The sequence below is a fragment of the Salmo salar genome, chromosome 09 (genome assembly GCF_965601325.2).
Source record: "Salmo salar chromosome 09, fSalSal1, whole genome shotgun sequence".
Classification (NCBI taxonomy): Eukaryota; Metazoa; Chordata; class Actinopteri; order Salmoniformes; family Salmonidae; genus Salmo; species Salmo salar.
This window is the reverse complement of record NC_138299.1, coordinates 139,198,429-139,218,060: the sequence shown is the minus strand read 5'-3', so window position 1 is coordinate 139,218,060 and position 19,632 is coordinate 139,198,429. Positions and strand designations below refer to the sequence as shown.

At 41.8% G+C, this 19,632-nt stretch overlaps 3 protein-coding genes across 3 annotated transcripts; 2 read left to right on the top strand and 1 right to left on the bottom strand.

Annotated features, from left to right (window-relative positions):
- Positions 1-8,375: 8,375 nt before the first annotated feature.
- On the top strand, positions 8,376-13,258 carry slc37a4a (solute carrier family 37 member 4a). Its single transcript, XM_014214754.3, has 8 exons — positions 8,376-8,950; positions 9,166-9,398; positions 9,584-9,830; positions 10,093-10,251; positions 10,624-10,709; positions 10,798-10,911; positions 11,014-11,152; positions 12,814-13,258. The coding sequence occupies exons 1-8, from the start codon at positions 8,803-8,805 to the stop codon at positions 12,978-12,980; spliced, it is 1,293 nt and encodes a 430-aa protein (XP_014070229.1). The 5' UTR covers positions 8,376-8,802; the 3' UTR covers positions 12,981-13,258.
- A 193-nt stretch (positions 13,259-13,451) lies between these two features.
- LOC106612982 (trafficking protein particle complex subunit 4) lies at positions 13,452-14,997 on the bottom strand. Its single transcript, XM_014214757.3, has 5 exons — positions 14,719-14,997; positions 14,385-14,559; positions 14,162-14,265; positions 13,925-14,051; positions 13,452-13,810 (listed from the first exon to the last, which is right to left on the bottom strand). Exons 1-5 carry the CDS (start codon positions 14,891-14,893, stop codon positions 13,732-13,734), a joined length of 660 nt encoding a protein of 219 aa, XP_014070232.1. The 5' UTR covers positions 14,894-14,997; the 3' UTR covers positions 13,452-13,731.
- LOC106612983 (small ribosomal subunit protein eS25) lies at positions 14,925-19,442 on the top strand. Its single transcript, XM_014214758.2, has 5 exons — positions 14,925-15,209; positions 15,835-15,930; positions 16,045-16,228; positions 19,023-19,193; positions 19,381-19,442. Exons 1-4 carry the CDS (start codon positions 15,207-15,209, stop codon positions 19,187-19,189), a joined length of 450 nt encoding a protein of 149 aa, XP_014070233.1. The 5' UTR covers positions 14,925-15,206; the 3' UTR covers positions 19,190-19,193; positions 19,381-19,442.
- Positions 19,443-19,632: the final 190 nt, after the last annotated feature.

The following is a 19,632-nucleotide window of genomic DNA, read 5'->3' as shown; positions in this document are numbered from 1 at the left end:
GAGAACAAGTTCTCATTTACAACTGAGACCTGGCCAATATAAAGCAAAGCAGTGCGACACAAACAACAACAAAGAGTTGCACATGGAATAAATACATGTACAGTCTATAACACAATAGAAAAAAATCTATATACAGTGTGTGCAAATGAGGTAATATTAGGGAGGTAAGGCAATACATTGGCAGTAGTGGTGAAGTAATTACAATTTAGCAATTAAACACTGGAGTGATAGATGTGCAGAAGATGAATGTGCAAGTAGAGATACTGGGGTGCAAAGGAGCAAAATAAATTACAATATGGGGATGAGGTAGTTGGATGGGCTATTTACAGATGGGATATGTACAGGTGCAGTGATCTGTGAGCTGCTCTGACAGCTGATGCTTAAAGCTAGTGAGGGAGATCTGAGTCTCCAGCTTCAGTGATTTTTGCAATTCGTTCCAGTCATTGGCAGCAGAGAACTGGAAGGAAAGGCGGCCAAAGGAGGAATTGGCTTTGAGGGTGACCAGTGAAATATACCTGCTGGAGCGGGTGCTACAGGTGGGTGCTGCTATGGTGACCAGTGAGCTGAGATAAGGCGGGGCTTTACCTAGCAAAGACATATAGATGACCTGGAGCCAGTGGGTTTGGCTACGAATATGAAGCGAGGGCCAGCCAACGAGAGCATACAGGTCGCAGTGGTGGGTAGTATATGGGGCTTTGGTGACAAAACGGATGGCACTCTGATAGACTACATCCAGTTTGCTGAGTAGAGTGTTGGAGGCTATTTTGTAAATGACATCGCCGAAGTCAAGGATCGGTAGGATAGTCAGTTTTATGAGGGTATGTTTGGCAGCATTTGTGAAGGATACTTTGTTGCGAAATAGGAAGCTGATTCTAGATTTATTTTTGGATAGGAGATGCTTAATGTGAGTCTGGAAGGAGAGTTTACATTCTAACCAGGCACCTAGGTATTTGTAATTGTCCACATATTCTAAGTCAGAACCGTCCAGAGTAGTGATGCTGGATGGGCGGGCAGGTGCGGGCAGCGATCGGTTGAAGAGCATGCATTTAGTTTTACTTGCATTTAAGAGCAGTTGGAGGCCACATAAGAAGAGTTGTATGGCATTGAAGCTTGTCTGGAGGTTAGTTAACACAGTGTCCAAAGAAAGGCCAGATGTATACAGAATGGTGTCATCTGTGTAGAGGTGGATCAGAGAATCACCAACAGCAAGAGCGACATCATTGATGTATACAGAGAAAGGAGTCGGCCCGAGAATTGAACCCTGTGGCACCCCCATAGAGTCTGCCAAAGGTCCGGACAACAGGCCCTCCGATTTGACACACTGAACTCTGTCTGAAAAGTAGTTGGTGAACCAGGCGAGGCAGTCATTTGAGAAACCAAGGCTGTTGAGTCTGCCGATAAGAATGTGGTGATTGACAGAGTTGAAAGCCTTGGCCGGTCGATGAATACGGCTGCACGATATTGTCTTTTATCGACGGCGGTTAGGATATCATTTAGGACCTTGAGCGTGGCTGGGGTGCACCCATGACCAGCTCGGAAACCAGATTGCATAATGGAGAAGGTACGGTGGGATTCTAAATGGTCGGTGATCTGTTTGTTAACTTGGCTTTCGAAGACCTTAGAAAGGCAGGGTAGGATAGATGTAGGTCTGTAGCAGTTTGGGTCTAGAGTGTCTCCCCCTTTGAAGAGGGGGATGACCGTGGCAGCTTTCCAATCTTTGGTGGATCTCAGACGATACAAAAGAGAGGTTGAACAGGCTAGTAGTAGGGGTTGCAACAATTGCGGCGGATCATTTTAGAAAGAGAGGGTCCAGATTGTCTAGCCCAGCTGATTTGTAGGGGTCCAGATTTTTCAACTCTTTCAGAACATCAGCTATCTGGATTTGGGTGAAGGAGAAATGGGGGAGGTTTGGGAAAGTTGCTGTGGGGGTTGCAGGGCTGTTGACCGGGGTAGGGGTAGGCAGGTGGTAAGCATGGCCAGCCGTAGAAAAATGCTTATTAAAATTCTCAATTATCGTGGATTTATCAGTGGTGACAATGTTTCCTAGCCTCAGTGCAGTGGGCAGCTGGGAGGAGGTGCTCTTATTTTCCATAGACTTTACAGTGTCCCAGAACCTTTGGGATTTTGTGCTACAGGATGCAAATTTCTGTTTGAAAAAGCTAGCCTTTGCTTTCCTAACTGCCTGTGTATATTGGTTCCTAACTTCCCAGAAAAGTTGCATATCGCGGCAGCTATTCGATGCCAATGCAGTACGCCACAGGATTTTTTTTGTGCTGGTCAAGGGCAGTCAGGTCTGGAGTGAACCAAGGGCTATATCTGTTCCTGGTTCAAGTTTTTTGGAATGGCTCATGCTTATTTAAGATGGTGAGGAAAGCACTTTTAAAGAATAACCAGGCATCCTCTACTGACGGGATGAGGTCAATATCCTTCCAGGATACCTTGGCCAGGTCGATTAGAAAGGCCTGCTCGCTGAAGTGTTTTAGGGAGCGTTTGACAGTGATGAGGGGTGGTCGTTTGACCGCAGACTTATTACGGGCGCAGGCAATGAGGCAGTGATCGCTGAGATCCTGGTTGAAGACAGCAGAGGTGTATTTAGAGGGCAGGTTGGTCAGGATGATATCTATGAGGGTGCCCGTGTTTACAGATTTGGAGTTGTACCTGGTAGGTTCATTGATAATTTGTGTGAGATTGGGGGCATTTAGCTTAGATGAAGATAGATGGGGGGGCAATCAATTCACATACGGTGTCCAGGGCACAGCTGGGGGCAGAAGTTGGTCTATAACAAGCGGCAACGGTGAGAGACTTGTTTCTGGAAAGGTGGATTTTTAGAAGTAGAAGCTCGAATTGTTTGGGCACAGACCTGGATAGTATGACAGAACTCTGCAGGCTGTCTCTGCAGTAGATTGCAACTCCGTCCCCTTTGGCAGTTCTATCTTGTCAGAAAATGTTATAGTTAGGGATGGAAATTTCAGGATTTTTGGTGGCCTTCATAAGCCAGGATTCAGACACGGCTAGGACATCCGGGTTGGCAGTGTGCTAAAGCTGTGAGTAAAACAAACTTAGGGAGGAGGCTTCTAATGTTAACATGCATGAAACCAAGGCTTTTACGGTTACAGAAGTCAACAAATGAGAGCACCTGGGGAATGGGAGTGGAGCTAGGCGCTGCAGGGCCTGGATTAACCTCTACATCACCAGAGGAACAGCGGAGGACTAGGGTAAGGGTACAGCTAAAGGCTATAAGAACTAGAAATCTTGATTCAACAAGTACTCAACCCCTTTATGTCAAGCCTAAATAAAATGTGCTTAACAAGTCACATATTAAGTTGCTAAAAATCACTCTGTGCAATAATAGTGTTTAACATAATTGTTGAATGACTACCTCATCTCTGTACCCAACACATGCAATTATCTGTAAGGTCCTTTAGTCGAGCAGTGAATTTCAAACACAGATTCAACCACAAAGACCAGGGAGGTTTTCCAATACTTCACAAAGAAGGGCACCTATTGGTTGATGGGTAAAAAACACACACAAAAAACAGACATTGAATATCCCTTTGAGCATGGTGTATCAGTACACCCAGTTAAAACAGTTATAGAGCTGAATGCCTGTGATAGAAAACTGAGGATGAATCAACAACATTGTAGTTACTCCACAATACTAACCTAAATGACAAAGTAAAAATAAGGGTGCCTGTACAGAATACAAATATTCCAAAACATGCATCCTGTTTGCAACAAGGCACTAAAGTAAAACTGATAAAAATGTGGTGAAGATATTAACTTTATGTCCTTAATAAAAAGTGTTATGTTTGTGGCAAATCCAACACAACACATCACTGAGTACCACTCTTCAAATGTTCTAGTATGATGGTGGCTGCATCATGTTATGGGTATGCTTGTCATCGGCAAGGACAAGGGAGTTTGTTAGGATAAAAGAAACAGAACAGAGCTAAGCACAGGCAAAATCCTAGAGGAAAACCTTGGAGACAAATGCACCTTTCAGCAGGACAATAACCTAAAACACAATGCCAAATATACACTGGAGTTGCTTACCAAGACTACATAAATGTTCCTGAGTGGCCTAGTTACAGTTGACTTAAATAGGCTTGAAAATCTATGGCAAAAATGGCTGTCTAGCAATGATCAACAACCAACTTGACAGAGTTTGAAGAATTTCAAAAGAAAAATTTGCAAATATTGTACAATCTAGGTGTACAAAGCTCTTAGAGACTTACTGAGAAAGACTCACAGCTGTAATAGCTGCCAAAGGTGATTCTAACATGTGACTAATTTTGAATACATATGTAAATTAAATATTTATGTATTTGATTTTAAACAAATTTGCCAAAAAGTCTAGAAACATGTTTTCACTTTGTCATTATGGGAATTGTGTGTAGATGGGTAACAAAAAAAAAGATTTAATCCATTTTGAATTCAGGCTGTAACACAACAAAATATGGAACAAGTCAAGGTGTATGTGTAACGGTGTAGGTTCCGTCCCTCTCTTCGCCCCAACCAGGGACCCTTGCACACATCAACAACTGACAGCCACAAAGCATCGTTACCCATCGCGCCACAAAAGCTGCGGCCCTTGCAACGCAAGGGGAACAACCACTTCAGGTCTCAGAGCGAGTGACGTCACTGATTGAAACGATATTAGCGCGCACCACCGCTAACTAACTAGCCATTTCACATCGGTTACACTCACCCCCCTTTTGACCTCCTCCTTTTTCCGCAGCAACCAATGATCCGGGTCACGACACCAATGTAACAGTGTAGGTTCCGTCCCTCTCTTCGCCCCAACCCGGGCTCGAACCAGGGACCCTTGCACACATCAACAACTGACACCCACGAAGCATCGTTACCCATCGCGCCACGGCCCTTGCAACGCAAGGGGAACAACCACTTCAGGTCTCAGAGCGAGTGACGTCACTGATTGAAACGCTATTAGCGCGCACCACCGCTAACTAACTAGCCATTTCACATCGGTTACATATGAATACTTTCTGAAGGCACAGTAAAAATGTATACAGAATTTTGCAAAATGCATGCACACACACCGATATCAAAAGATATTGCTCCAGGATATACAGTGCATTCGGAAAGTATTCAGACCCCTTGACTTTTTCCACATTTTGTTACGTTACAGCCTTATATAAATGTGATTTCCGTTTTTTATTCGTTTTTTTATTGTGTGTAGATTGATAAGGGGAAAAAATGATTTAATCAATTTTAGAATAAGTATTCAGACCCTTTACTCAGTACTTTGTTGAAGCACATTTGGCAGCAATTACAGCCTTGAGTCTTCTTGGGTATGATGCTACAAGCTTGGCACACCTGTATCTGGGGAGTTTCTCCCATTCTTCTCTGCAGATCCTCTCAAACTCATCGCTGCACAGCTATTTTCAGGCCTCTCCAGAAATGTTTGATCGGGTTCAACTCCAGGCTCTGGCTGGAGTATTAAATACATTTTAGAATAAGGCTGTAACGTAACCAAATGTGGAAAAAGTCAAGGGGTCTGAATACTTTCCAAATGCACTATAACTAAGTACAGGATCCCTAATGTAAACTGGATCTCATTCCTCCATTGGAAAAGCATATACGACTGTCTCACTTTAGCTACTCCATGCTGGCCTACTTCAGCCACAGTTGAAGTCGGAATCTTACATACACCTTAGCCAAATACATTTAAACTCAGTTTTTCACAATTCCTGACATTTAATCCTAGTAAAAATTCCCTGTCTTAGGTCAGTTAGGATCACCACTTTATTTTAAGAATGTGAAATGTCAGAATAATAGTATGAGTAATAGAGAGAATGATTTATTTCAGCTTTTATTTCTTTCATCACATTCCCAGTGGGTCAGAAATATACATACACTCAATTAGTATTTGGTAGCATTGCCTTTTAATTGTTTAACTTGGGTCAAACGTTTCGGGTAGCCTTCCACAAGCTTCCCACAATAAGTTGGGTGAATTTTGGCCCATTCCTCCTGACAGAGCTGGTGTAACTGAATCAGTTTGTAGGCCTCCTTGCTCGCACACGCTTTTTCAGTTCTGCCCACAAATTTTCTATAGGATTGAGGTCAGGGCTTTGTGATGGCCACTCCAATACCTTGACTTTGTTGTCCTTAAGCCATTTTGTCACAACTTTGGAAGTATTCTTTGGTCATTGTCCATTTGTAAGACTCATTTGTGACCAAGCTTTAACTTCATGACTGATATTGCTTCAATATATCCACATAATTTTCCATCCTCATGATGCCATCTATTTTGTGAAGTGCACCAGTCCCTCTTGCAGCAAAGCACCCCCACAACATGATGCTGCCACCCCCATGCTTCACAGTTGGGATGGTGTTCTTCGGCTTGCAAGCCTCCCCTTTTTCCTCCAAACATAACGATGGTCATTATGGCCAAACAGTTGTATTTTGTTTCATCAGACCAGAGGACATTTCTCCAGAAAGTACGATCTTTGTCTCCATGTGCAGTTGCAAACCATAGTCTGGCTTTTTTATGGTGGTTTTAGAGCAGTGGCTTCTTCCTTGCTGAGCGGCCTTTCAGGTTATGTCGATATAGGACTCGTTTTACTGTGGATATAGATACTTTTGTACCTGTTTCCTCCAGCATCTTCACAGGGTCCTTTGCTGTTGTTCTGGGATTGATTTGCACTTTTCGCACCAAAGTACGTTCATCTCTAGGAGATAGAACGCGTCTCCTTCCTGAGCGGTATGATGGCTGCTTGGTCCCATGGTGTTTATACTTGCGTACTATTGTTTGTACAGATGAACATGGTACCTTAAGGTGTTTGTTAATTGCTCCCAAGGATGAACCAGACTTGTGGAGGTCTACAATTCTTTTTCTGAGGTCTTGGCTGATTTCTTTTGATTTTCCCATGATGTCAAGCAAAGAGGCACTGAGTTTGAAGGTAGGCCTTGAAATACATCCACAGGTATACCTCCAATTGACTCAAATTATGTCAATTAGCCTGTCAGAAGCTTCTAAAGCCATGACATAATTTTCTGGGATTTTCCAAGCTGTTTAAAGGCACGGTCAATTTAGTGTATGTAAACTTCTGACCCACTGGAATTGTGATACAGTGAAATAATCTGTCTGTAAACAATTGTTGGGAAAATTATTTGTGTCATGCACAAAGTAGATGTTCTAACCGACTTGTCAAAACTTTAGTTTGTTAACAAGAATTTGGGGGAGTGGTTGAAAAATGATTTTTAATGACTCCAACCTAAGTGTATGTAAACTTCCGTCTTCAACTGTAGCTATGGTTGGTAAAGCGGGACAACCCAAAAAAAATTACTGAACTACAAAATTGCAACATAATATTGGCAACTTTATTAAGTTTTTAATGAATAGGCTACTTGATGGTCAACAGATGCAAATGTATCATTCTCCACATTTAATGTCAGTTTCATTGAGGACTTTTCTCCATAACAGAAGCATGCGAGGGAGTTCCATAACTTCCATTATGCCATTGTAGTCTACCATTTGATAAAATAAATATGTTGAAATAACTATATCGCTGGAGTCAATTTGTTCCACTTGTTTAGCCTACCTGGAGCTGGCAGACCAATTTAATAAATAGCCTATAACTTTGGTGTATTGTTGTGGCAATTATTAATGGCCATGTTAAATTAATTAAATTAGAAGTTATCAAAGCTCTATCGCAACTGACAATCAATTGCTATAAATCATTAGATTGACGGTAACAGTCAGTCAGATTAGGCTACAGGTAAAAAAAAAAAAGAAAAGATCACTGGCTGTTGACAAGTATATTCAGTTCATATACATATTATTAATATTTAATTCAGTGATTGGAATTACCACCACATTCTCAGTAGCCTATTCCCACAGATGATCGATGCTTGACTACCGTTCGACAAATACAAATATTCTCGGTATAATAATCTCTGCCTACCCGCGCTGTATCTGCGAGCTGTTGGCTAGAGTGCACGTGCCAAGACCAGAGTAGGCACATTTTTCTATCGAAAATGTGATGGAAACACATTGAACTTTAGATTTTTATTAGGTACATAACAAATGTTGCGAAAAAGTGTATGTTGTGTGCACAACATCAACACGCACAGATTTGTATCTGCAACAAGTCAGTTTGGAAACACCACTGTTGGGAAAATGGGCATATTTCCTTTGTGTTATTCACATGAAATATGTTGCCAATTGGATGGAAACCTAGCTAATGATGCATTTTCACACCAACCAACCCACCGTGATAATGGGGTTGTGTTTTGTGCTGGCGGTCATCTCTGTTCACACACCCCCTGGGCTGAGGAGGATCCGCCCTCTGGGCTTGCAGTCACCATTGGACTCTCCAATGAATCATTAACTAAGAACACTCAATAATATCCAGGCACACTGGCAGGGAGGAACAGTCAGGATCAGCAAGAGGGGGGTGAAAGGTATATAAAAGGAATCAGGAGTGTCTTTCATTTTCTTTGCAGACTGTTGGACAATACAAGCAGCATTACAGAAGATAACAGCATCGGAGTAGGTCAATTCCATTTTTGCCTCTTCCCTTTGGCCCTTGTAGAACTCGGATAAGGCAGGGGAAATCAGTCTTAGAGTCGAGAAGTTGACCATTAACCCCAATTATTGATTACAGCTCTCTCCCTCTTCTAACCAGCTCTGCACTGCACCGTGGATCCTGACACCAAAGTTCAGTCACTGGTGGCAGAAGTACTTCACACTCAAACAAGAGGTGCCTCTCCCTTCCTCTGTAGTTTTGTTTTATAATCCTCTTTTATTTAGCACTTTTTTTCTGCACTGCAAAAACGATGGCAACCGCAGGGTATGGATATTACCGCACCACCATTTTCCTGGCCATGTTTGTGGGCTATACGCTGTACTACTTCAACAGGAAGACCTTTTCCTTTGTGATGCCCTCTCTCATGCAAGAGATCAAGCTGGACAAAGATGACCTGGGTAAGAGAAGCCTCACTATTGTCTTTTCCTCTATTTCTGTCTTGCATGTCCCTAACAACAATTAACAACTAAAGTTTCGATACTGGTCTGACTGATTGGTTTAATTGAACGATCATATGGGGATACATCAGTTAATGCTTTGTGTATGTTTATATTAGTACCAAAATCAATTAAACATTGTGTTCTGCCTCTGTATTGTGTGCACTACCCCTCAGGCATGATCACTAGTAGCCAGTCTCTGGCCTATGCTATAAGCAAGTTCATCAGCGGTGTGTTGTCGGATCAGATCAGTGCCCGCTGGCTCTTCTCCATTGGCCTGTTCATGGTGGGTGCCATCAATGTGGTCTTCTCCTGGTCCTCCACTGTGGCCATTTTCTCTGGCCTCTGGTTCCTCAACGGCCTGGGTCAGGGCCTGGGGTGGCCCCCATGTGGCAGGGTGCTGCGCAAGGTAGGACCAGGAAGTAACACTGTAGTCCACAGGATATGAAGCTGTCAGACACGTATCAATCAATTGCCTGCACTGTTAAAATACTGGTCAGTCAGTGTACCATTTTGTATATCCCTAGTCGTGTTAAGCCATGAAGCACATCACTAGTCTGATATTATGAAATGTCATTCCCTTCTGCTCCTCAGTGGTTCGAGCCCTCTCAGTTTGGGACGTGGTGGGCGATTCTGTCCTGCAGTATGAACCTGGCTGGGAGTTTAGGCCCCATTATTGCAACGTTGATGGCCCAGAGCTACAGCTGGAGGACGACCCTGTCCATCTCAGGCCTCTCCTGTTGTGTGGTCTCCTTCGTCTGCCTGCTGTTGATCAGGAACGAGCCCAAAGACGTGGGCTTGCCCAACATAGACACTGGGGGGGCCAGGAAGGGCAAAGCAGGTCAGAGCTGGGAGCTAACCTCATCTTCTCCTGTGGTTGAAACATTGCAAAATATGTGCGACTGTGACGTGCACAGGTTTTATTTTGAACGCATGCCTTTTTGTGTATTGTCTGCATGTGCAATTGTGTGTAAGGTCAGTAAAACTCTGTGTCAATGGACACTGTACCCAGTGTGCCCCTCACACGCTAGTGTGAACAAGTTCAAGATCATGCACACTCTAAGTGATGTGCTAGTGTGACTGAAACCTCTCTCCCTTACCAGGCTCATCCAGTGATGAGACCACCTTCAAAGAGTTCATCCTGTCCCCCTACCTGTGGCTGCTGTCTGTGGGCTACCTGGTAGTGTTTGGGGTGAAGACAGCCTGCACTGACTGGGGCCAGCTCTTCCTCATCCAGGACAAGGGCCAGTCAACACTCATGGGTATGTAAGTCGGATACATTAAGACCTGCGTTTTCCCTCTGTTTTACGCAGTTTGACATGTATTGTCATGAATCTTATCCTGGAAGCAGAACAGTGATTTGCTCTTAGATAGGCCAGCTGCAAAGTAAAAATAGTCTATATTGTAAAAATGTATTAAAACAAAAATGAGCTTTTTGGTATTCATTCAAGGTTAGGGTTAGGCATTGGGGTTAGCAGTGTGGTTAAGGTTGACAGTGCCAGCTAGTGACCACTGCAGATTCATGACTAAAAACGCTAACCTGCCTGTTTTACCAGTATGCAATAGACTGCAGTTGATAACTCAGTAATAACTGCCTCTTGTTAAGTTTGACTGAATGCAGCTGTTTTTCACAGGCAGTTCCTACATGAGTGCCCTGGAGGTGGGAGGCCTGTTGGGCAGTTTAGCTGCAGGATACTTCTCTGACAAGGCTGTGGCACAAGTGGGTTTACAGTGACATCATACACTAATTCAGAGCTCTATATAAATCACTGCAGTGTTTGTAAGGTACTGTATTTCTTTTTGTACAGCAAGGCATGAAAAGTCATGGAAACCCCCGTCATTTTCTCTTGATCTCAATGATGGCTGGGATGTTTGGTTCCATGTATCTATTCCGGGTCACTGTCACGCCAGACAGCCCAAAGGTATAGTAAACACATCATGTTCCATCAAAACTCCTTTCAGAGCCAATACACTATTAGTCTGTTTGTTAGTTCATGTTTTGTTTTTTTATGTTATAAATTCAGATGTGGATCCTCTTCTTGGGGGCTACATTTGGCTTCTCATCTTACGGACCAATAGCCTTGTTTGGCGTGATAGCCAATGAGAGTGCTCCTTCAAACTATTGTGGAACGTCACATGCTATTGTTGCCCTAATGGCCAACAGTAAGTTTATCTCAACCAAAATGTCTCAAATTCTAATGAATGCTTTTCTCACATTTGTTTGCATTGTATTCCGGTGTCTTGGCTTTACTAGCAGTACCAGACAGGTACACTACCGGTCAAAAGTTTTAGAACACCTACTCATTCAAGGGTTTTTCTTTATTTTTACTATTTTCTACATTGTACAATAATAGTGAAGACATCAAAACTATGAAATAACACATATGGAATCATATAGTAACCAAAAAAGTTAAACAAATCAAAATATATTATATATTTGAGATTCTTCAAATAGCCAACCTTTGCCTTGATGACAGCTTTGCACACACTTGGCATTCTCTCAACCAGCTTCATGAGTTAGTCACCTGGAATGCATTTCAATTAACAGGTGTTTGAGCCAATCAGTTGTGTTGTAACAAGGTAGGGGGTATACAGAAGATAGCCCTATTTGCTAAAATACCAAGTTCATATTTTGGCAACAGCTCAAGTAAGCAAAGAGAAACGACAGTCCATAATTACTTTAAGACATGAACCTCAGTCAATCCGGAAAATGTCAAGAACTTTGAAAGTTTCTTCAAGTGCAGTCGCAAAAACCATCAAGTGCTATGATGAAACTGGCTCTTATGAGGACCGCCACAGGAATGGAAGACCCAGTTACCTCTGCTGCAGAAGATAAGTTTGAGTTACAAGCCTCAGAAATTTCAGCCCAAATAAATGCTTCACAGAGTTAAAGTAACAGACACATCTCAACATCAACTGTTCAGAGGAGACTGTGTGAATCAGGCCTTCATGGTCAAATTGCTGCAAAGAAACCACTAAAGGACACCAATAAGAAGAGGAGACTTGCTTGGGCCAAGAAACACGAGTAATGGACATTAGAGCAGTGGAAATATGTCCTTTGGTCAGGAGTCCAAATTGGAGAGTTTTGGTTCCAACCACCGTGTCTTTGTGAGACACAGAGTAGGTGAACGGAGGTGTGGTTCCCACCGTGAAGCATGGAGGAGGAAGTGTGATGGTGTGGGGGTGCTTTCCTGGTGACATGGTCAGTGATTTATTTAGAATTCAAGGTACACTTAACCAGCATGGCTACGACAGCATTATGCAGCAAAACGCCATCCCATCTGGTTTGCACTTAGTGGGACTATCATTTGTTTTTCAACATTACAATGACCCAACACACCTCCAGGCTGTGTAAGGGCTATTTTACCAAGAAGGCTAGTGATGGAGTGCTGCATCAGATGACCTGGCCTCCACAATCCCCCGACCTCAACCAAATTGAGATGGTTTGTGATGAGACGGACCGCATACTGAAGGAAAAGCAGCCAACAAGTGCTCAGCATATGTGAGAACTCCTGTTGGAAAAGTGTTCCAGGTGAAGCTGGTTGAGAGAATGCCAAGAGTGTGCAAAGCTGTCATCAAGGCAAAGGGTGGTTATTTGAAGAATCTCAAATATAAAATATATTTTGATTTGTTTAACACTTCTTTGATTACTGTTATTTCAGTTTGAATGTCTTCACTATTATTCTACAATGTAGAAAATAGTCAAAATAAAGTAAAACCCTTGAATTAGGTGTTCTAAAACTTTTGACCGGTAGTGTAGTTCAACTAAGTCTGTATATCCTATTTATGAGAACCAGCCTAATTGACATTCCTGTATCGTTCAGTTGGTGGCTTCTGCTCTGGACTGCCGTTCAGCACCATCGCCAAGCACCACAGCTGGGAAATGGCCTTCTGGGTAGCAGAGATCACTTGTCTCATCACTACCATCTGCTTTTTCCTGCTGCGGAACATCAGAACCAAGATGGGTCACATCCCCAAGAAGACTGACTGATCACTACACCAACTCTCTGCTGTCAATGTGGGAGATTTAGGATAAGAATGTACATTCTTATTTATTAAGTGTTTTTGAAAAAGGCTCAATTGAATTGACGGGAGACATGGTCCTGTATATTCTTCTTTTAAGAGATGGTGAGACATGGATTTGAGCGAGGGAATATTTATTTTCACTGAAGATGTATTCAGATACAAATACATCAACCATGTTGTGTTACTTAAAACTCTTTTCAATGCTCATGGCATAAAACAGATCCTAGATTCAAGTACTGAAAATGTGTCAATATGATTATTTGAAACCAAGACACTTTATGGTCAAATGTACTGCTCACTTTTTAAATTAGCACTGTACACATCTCCTTCTATGGGTGAAATGTGTTTGAATAGATAAGACTTGAATAAAATACCTTATGTTGTAGTTTTAGTTACTTCTAAAAAGAATTACATTGGAAAGAAAGACTATAGATGATAAATGTTACATAGTGGTGTTTATTCTTAAAGTATATACAAAAACAAAACATTCAGTATTTACATTGTATCCCAGTATAGCATATCCTTCTCATATACAAGTTATTCAAAATTAGTTCTGAAATATCAGCACTGTTTGGAGACATGTTGACCCATATGCAGTGTACTGTAGCTTCCCAGTGACAACAAACACAATTCAATGGATTGGCAAAAAAAAGAAAAACTGGAGCAATGGATACTCTGGATTTGCCTTCGTTGACATTTTTCAGGTTTGTTTCTGCTCAAGATCCAGGTCCAAAGTTACCAGCTTTCTCTGCTATCTCCAATGCACCCTTCAAATTCTGATCAAAGAGTTCACACCTGTAACAAGAGAGGGCAAAATATATCTCACCATGGTTGCTCATCAATGACTTGGTTAACTGATAGAGACTCATGTGAGAGACAGAGGGCAGATATTTGACATGTGACAGTTACCTGATAGGCATCTCCAGAGAGTAGAAGGGGTTCTTGAGGGCGAAGTCTGAATAGATCTCGTAAATCTTCCTGAGGAGTGCGTCAATGCCAGACTGCCGTGGGTCTGCCAGCACAATGAACTTTATACCTGATAAAAAGATGTTGACACTGAGGCAGATTTCGTTTTTCTAAACAAGAGCATTGCATGTAGACATCACATACAGTGACTGATAGTGGTGTTTGAATGCATGGCTTTACCAGTGAGTGTCTGAAAGCAGTGCAGTTTAAACATATCTGTCTCCAGCATCTCAATTCCTGAACTGCCAACTTCAGGGGACAGCTGTGAACCAATAGCAAACAACCTAGGAAAGAGTACAATACAAGATGCAGCAAGATCATGGAAAAGCCTGTCACCATAGACAAATGATTTATTCATGTTAGAGCAGACAGGTGTAATCACTTGCGAACTGTAACTACTTACGAATGAAACATTGAAGCCAGCATCAGTTTTTCATTTGAACTCAAGCGAGCCCTTCCGAAACGTATGGACACCGGATAGTTTGTTGAGTCTTTCAAGTATTCGATGATCTCCTTCCCATCCGCCGTGAACTTGCCGTTGACATCCACTCCATTGATGGACAGTAAAGCATGGCCCACTAAATTAATAGAAGTATGCGTGCACAATGTTAACAACAAATATAAACATGCACAATGGAACATTTGAGTTCCAACCATGACATATTACCAGTTATCACTATAAACATTTTTGTAAGCCTTCATGTGATCAGTTGACTGTTGCTGACAACTTACTGTACCTCGGATTCCATCGCGTTGACCAAATGATACAACAACTTTCTCATCGTGGATCTTTAACACCAAATCTAAAGGATAGCTGAATGTTTTCTCTGCTTCGGCTCTCGGTACATAATTGTCATACTGGTAAATTAATCCCCCAGCCTTATTTACAACATACACACTGAATATCGCCATCTTTGCCTTTTTCTGCACAGCTGACGAAATTGTCAGGCGACAGGAAATATTTCAGACAAAATAAAATACAATCTTCAACAGAGGTAACTTTAGCTGCGTTTTCATTCGTATTGTTTTTTGTTTAAGATCGCATCTATATTTATTTCGCAGATCTTTTAATTATTAATTCTAAAACCAAGAAATAGAAAAAAGTCTAGAAAGAATAACTACATTTCCCAGTACCGTACTTCAACATCCGCATGTACGGGTTCTCTTAGAGGCTGGTGCACGGGTTGAACGTCCTTTCACTCCGACATCTTGACGGTGGGACATCATGGTAAGGTCTTTAGCGTGATTTTTCATTAAATTCGATGGCAAACAAAACGTTTGACTCTGAAAATGTCAGTCTGAATAGATCACAATGCGTATTTGGAAAATATACTTCGTCCTGACCGTGGTTGTGGATGGAATGGCTCAGTTATATATTCTAGTTGAACATGCTTGGTAGCTAGCTAACGTTACATGCGGCTGGCAGTGCTGATGGTGCACTGCATGACCACGGCCCCATGTGTAGATATCTCAGCCCGACATTTCCCACACAAATGTATCAATTGATGAGATTATGCAAACTGGACGCCAGTTCTCTGCAGACCACTATTGGCCTAACTGAAGCAGGTTGTTAACTAACGTTAATTAACAGGCTAGCTTTTAACATGTAACTAGGCCCTAGTTAGTTGGCTTAGGCTTGTCTAACGTTTGTAATGTTCAAAGGTTAACATCCTATTTGGTTCAATTCCAGTTGAGGGACTCGTGGTTACCTTTTATTAGCTAATCATCTTGTTACCGCTGTCTTCTGTTAGCTGGAAATGTTTCAGTGCACTAACGTTAATTCGTTTTGGGAAATGTGTGGTGGTTAATTCAGAATCAGTTGGATAATGGTAGTGTGATCTGTATTATTCCAGCCTCCTAAGGACGCCAAGGGGAAGGGGAAGGATTCTGGGAAGTCCAAAAAGGACAAGGATCCAGCCAACAAATCTGGAGGCAAAGCCAAAAAGAAGGTATGTCCTGGTATCGATCTTTTTGTGGGAGTTGAGATATTCCTTTGGGGTCATAATGGTTTAACTGTCAGGAGTGTGAGCAACATAAACAACTTCTCCATTTCCTCTGAGCAGAAGTGGTCCAAGGGAAAGGTGAGGGATAAGCTCAACAACCTGGTCCTCTTCGACAAGGCCACCTATGAAAAGTTGAACAAGGAAGTGCCCAACTACAAGCTCATCACACCAGCAGTCGTGTCCGAGAGGCTAAAGATTAGAGGCTCTCTGGCCAGGGCTGCCCTCCAGGAACTGCTCAGCAAAGGTGAACCCTACTCTGATTCCCAACCAGTGTTCACTCATAGGGAATTTGACGAAATTGGGAAGTAGTTGAGTAGCCAGATCTGACTTTAATGTAAGAAAATTATGTATAGCAGTCACTGAACTCACATTTCAACATTTAGCTTTATTTTGGAGCCATAATATCAGAAGTGCAGATGGTATTGCTTGTCAGAATAGGCACGCACCCTTTTGCATGGATTCCTTCCTGGTTCACTGCTCTGTCATATCTCTACAATAGTGGAGTTTTGTGGCAGGCTACATTCTTCTGAGGGGATGTATATCTGGTTACATTTTGAGCTTTGCTACAGTGAAACCTAGTAAGTCTACAAGGCACAGACTATCATGGGTCTGCCACAGAGCCAATGTAAAAAAAAAAAAAAAAAAACTCTCTAGGGGGTGTGGGACGGTAGCGTCCTACCTCAAATCAATCAATCAAATTTATTTTTATATAGCCCTTCGTACATCAGCTGATATCTCAAAGTGCTGTACAGAAACCCAGCCTAAAACCCCAAACAGCAAGCAAAGCATGTGAAAGAAGCACGGTGGCTAGGAAAAACTCCCTAGAAAGGCCAAAAACCTAGGAAGAAACCTAGAGAGGAACCAGGCTATGAGGGGTGGCCAGTCCTCTTCTGGCTGTGCAGGGTGGATATTATAACAGAACATGGTCAAGATGTTAAAATGTTCATAAATGACCAGCATGGTGAAATAATAATAATCATAGTAGTTGTCGAGGGTGCAACATCCAGTGAAATTGCAGAGTGCCAAATTAAAAAACAGAAATACTCATTATAAAAATTAATAAAACATACAAGTGTTATACATCGGTTTAAAGATTAACTGATTGTTAATCTAACCACATTGTCTGATTTCAAAAAGGCTTTACAGCGAAAGCAAAACATTAGATTATGTCAGGAGAGTACCCAGCCAGAAATAATCACACACCCATTTTTCAAGCTAGCATATATGTCACAAAAACCAAAACCACAGCTAAATGCAGCACTAACCTTTGATCTCCATCAGATGACACTCCTAGGACATTGTTATACAATACATGCATGTTTTGTTCAATCAAGTTCATATTTATATCAAAAAACAGCGTTTTACATTAGCATGTAATGTTCAGAACTAGCATACCCACCGCAAACTTCCTGTGAATTTACTAAATTACTTTTTGTTTGTGTGTTCAAGTCGCTATCCGAAGGGTGACGCGCCGGCGCGTTTCGTGACAAAAAAAATCTAAATATTCTATTACCGTACTTCGAAGCATGTCAAACGCTGTTTAAAATCCTTTTTTTTTTCTTCGTAAAATAGCGATAATATACCAACCGGGCGACGACGTATTCGTTCAAACACAAGTCGTCTCGTGCAGGAGCGTCCCAGTGTCATTGTCCCAAAATGACCACTCACCAAAACCCCTGCTGTTTTTCACCCAGAGACTGCAGCGCTATCATTCCACGTTCTGGCGCCTTTCTAGAGCCAATGAAAGCCTTAGAAAATTTCACGTTACAGCACAGAGGCTGTATTTTCGATAGAGGCTATAGAAGGACAAGAAATGGTCAGACAGGGCACTTCCCGTATAGAATATTCTCAGGTTTTGGCCTGCCATATGAGTTCTGTTATACTCACAGACACCATTCAAACAGTTTTAGAAACTTTAGGGTGTTTTCTATCCACATCTAGTAATTATATGCATATTCTAGTTACTGGGCAGGAGTAGTAACCAGATTAAATCGGGTATGTTTTTTTTTCCGGCTGTGAAAATACTGCCTCCTATCCCAAACAGGTTAATATGTTTGCACTCACAAGACTCCCATTTACTCAATAAATGTTCGTTTTGTTTGATAAAGTCCCTCTTTATATCCAAAAACCTCTTGTTCGCGTGTTTTGTTCAGTAATCCACAGGCTCAAAGGCAGTCACAACAGGCAGACGAAAAATCCGAAAAGTATCAGTAAAGTTCGTAGAAACATGTCAAACGATGTTTATAATCAATCCTTAGGTTGATTTTAGTCATAATAATATTTCAACCGGACAAAAGCTTCGTCAATATAAAAGGAAAACAAGAAAGGCGCATGAAAAACATCGGACACTGCAATGTCCACTCATTGAGTGGTATTATTCCCTCATTTTTCAGAATACAATCCTGAAACAATTTCTAAAGACTGTTGACATCTAGTGGAGGCCATAGGAAGTGCAATTTGTTTTAACAGTTTTGGATACTTTACAGTTTTCTATCCAAATCTACCAATTATATGCATATCCTAGTTTCTGGGCCCGAGTAACAGGCAGTTTACTTTTGGCGTGCTTTTCATCCGGATGTCAAAATACTGCCCCCTACCCTAGAGAAGTTAAGCCCATGTTTAGCACTCTTCTCACTTGCCTTCCAAATGAAACACTAAATATTTTGGCGTTACTACAAAGCAAACACTTTCTAATGCACATCAGTTCTATTTAAAACATCACTTTTAACCCCAGTCGGCAGTAGTCTTCCTTCAAGGGAAGAAGGTACCAGCATTTTGCTACACCCACTATAATGCCTGCTAAATATGTGACCAGTAAAATTTGATTTTGAAGATACTGTTGTTTTGATAGACATTGGCTCTGATCAGTGACTACAAAGACTGGCACTGCAACTTGATGTCTGCTCTTTCAGGATCATGTCTTGTAGATATTGCCTTAACTTGTCAGGGCAGTGAGTGGGTCAGTTGGTAATGTGGGACCATAGAACTTCAATATCTGTATGAAATAACTGACACGTTCCATTCTGCCTCCCCTCTAGGCATGATCAAGTTGGTGTCAAAGCACAGATCGCAGGTGATCTACACACGTAACACCAAGGGTCCCGAGGAGGAGGGTGGCGTTGTGGTTCCAGACAAGCCAGAAAAGCCTGAGAAGGCAGCTAAGGCATCAAAGGCAGAGAAGGGAGAGAAGGAAGAGAAAGCATAAACCGGTATGCGTTATGCTAGTACTCCTGTTGGAACTAGCCTACATTCTATTAAAAATAACTGAAGAGTGCTTACTGCAATTTGCTGTTGCTGATTTTTTTTGTTTTAGCATAAATGTAAACACATAACATGTTAACAGGGCAGGTTGGAGGACTTCTATGAATCCCATCTAAAACAATGTTTTTTTTTCAGGTTGTGCTGTTATTCCTGCGTTCAGATGTGTGATGTAAGGTGAATAAAATTCTGAAAATACATTTGCGTTGCTTGTAATATTCTCTTACTCTCCCTGTCGTCTGTGTACTCATCATTTTGAAGAGACTTTATAGCTCCAGATATAGGGCAGTGATTAATTTGGTTACATTTGGCTGGAGAGCTGTGCATCTAGTTTCAGTATGACAACTCCAATTGATATATTGTAACGTACACAGCAATTGATCTAGCAAT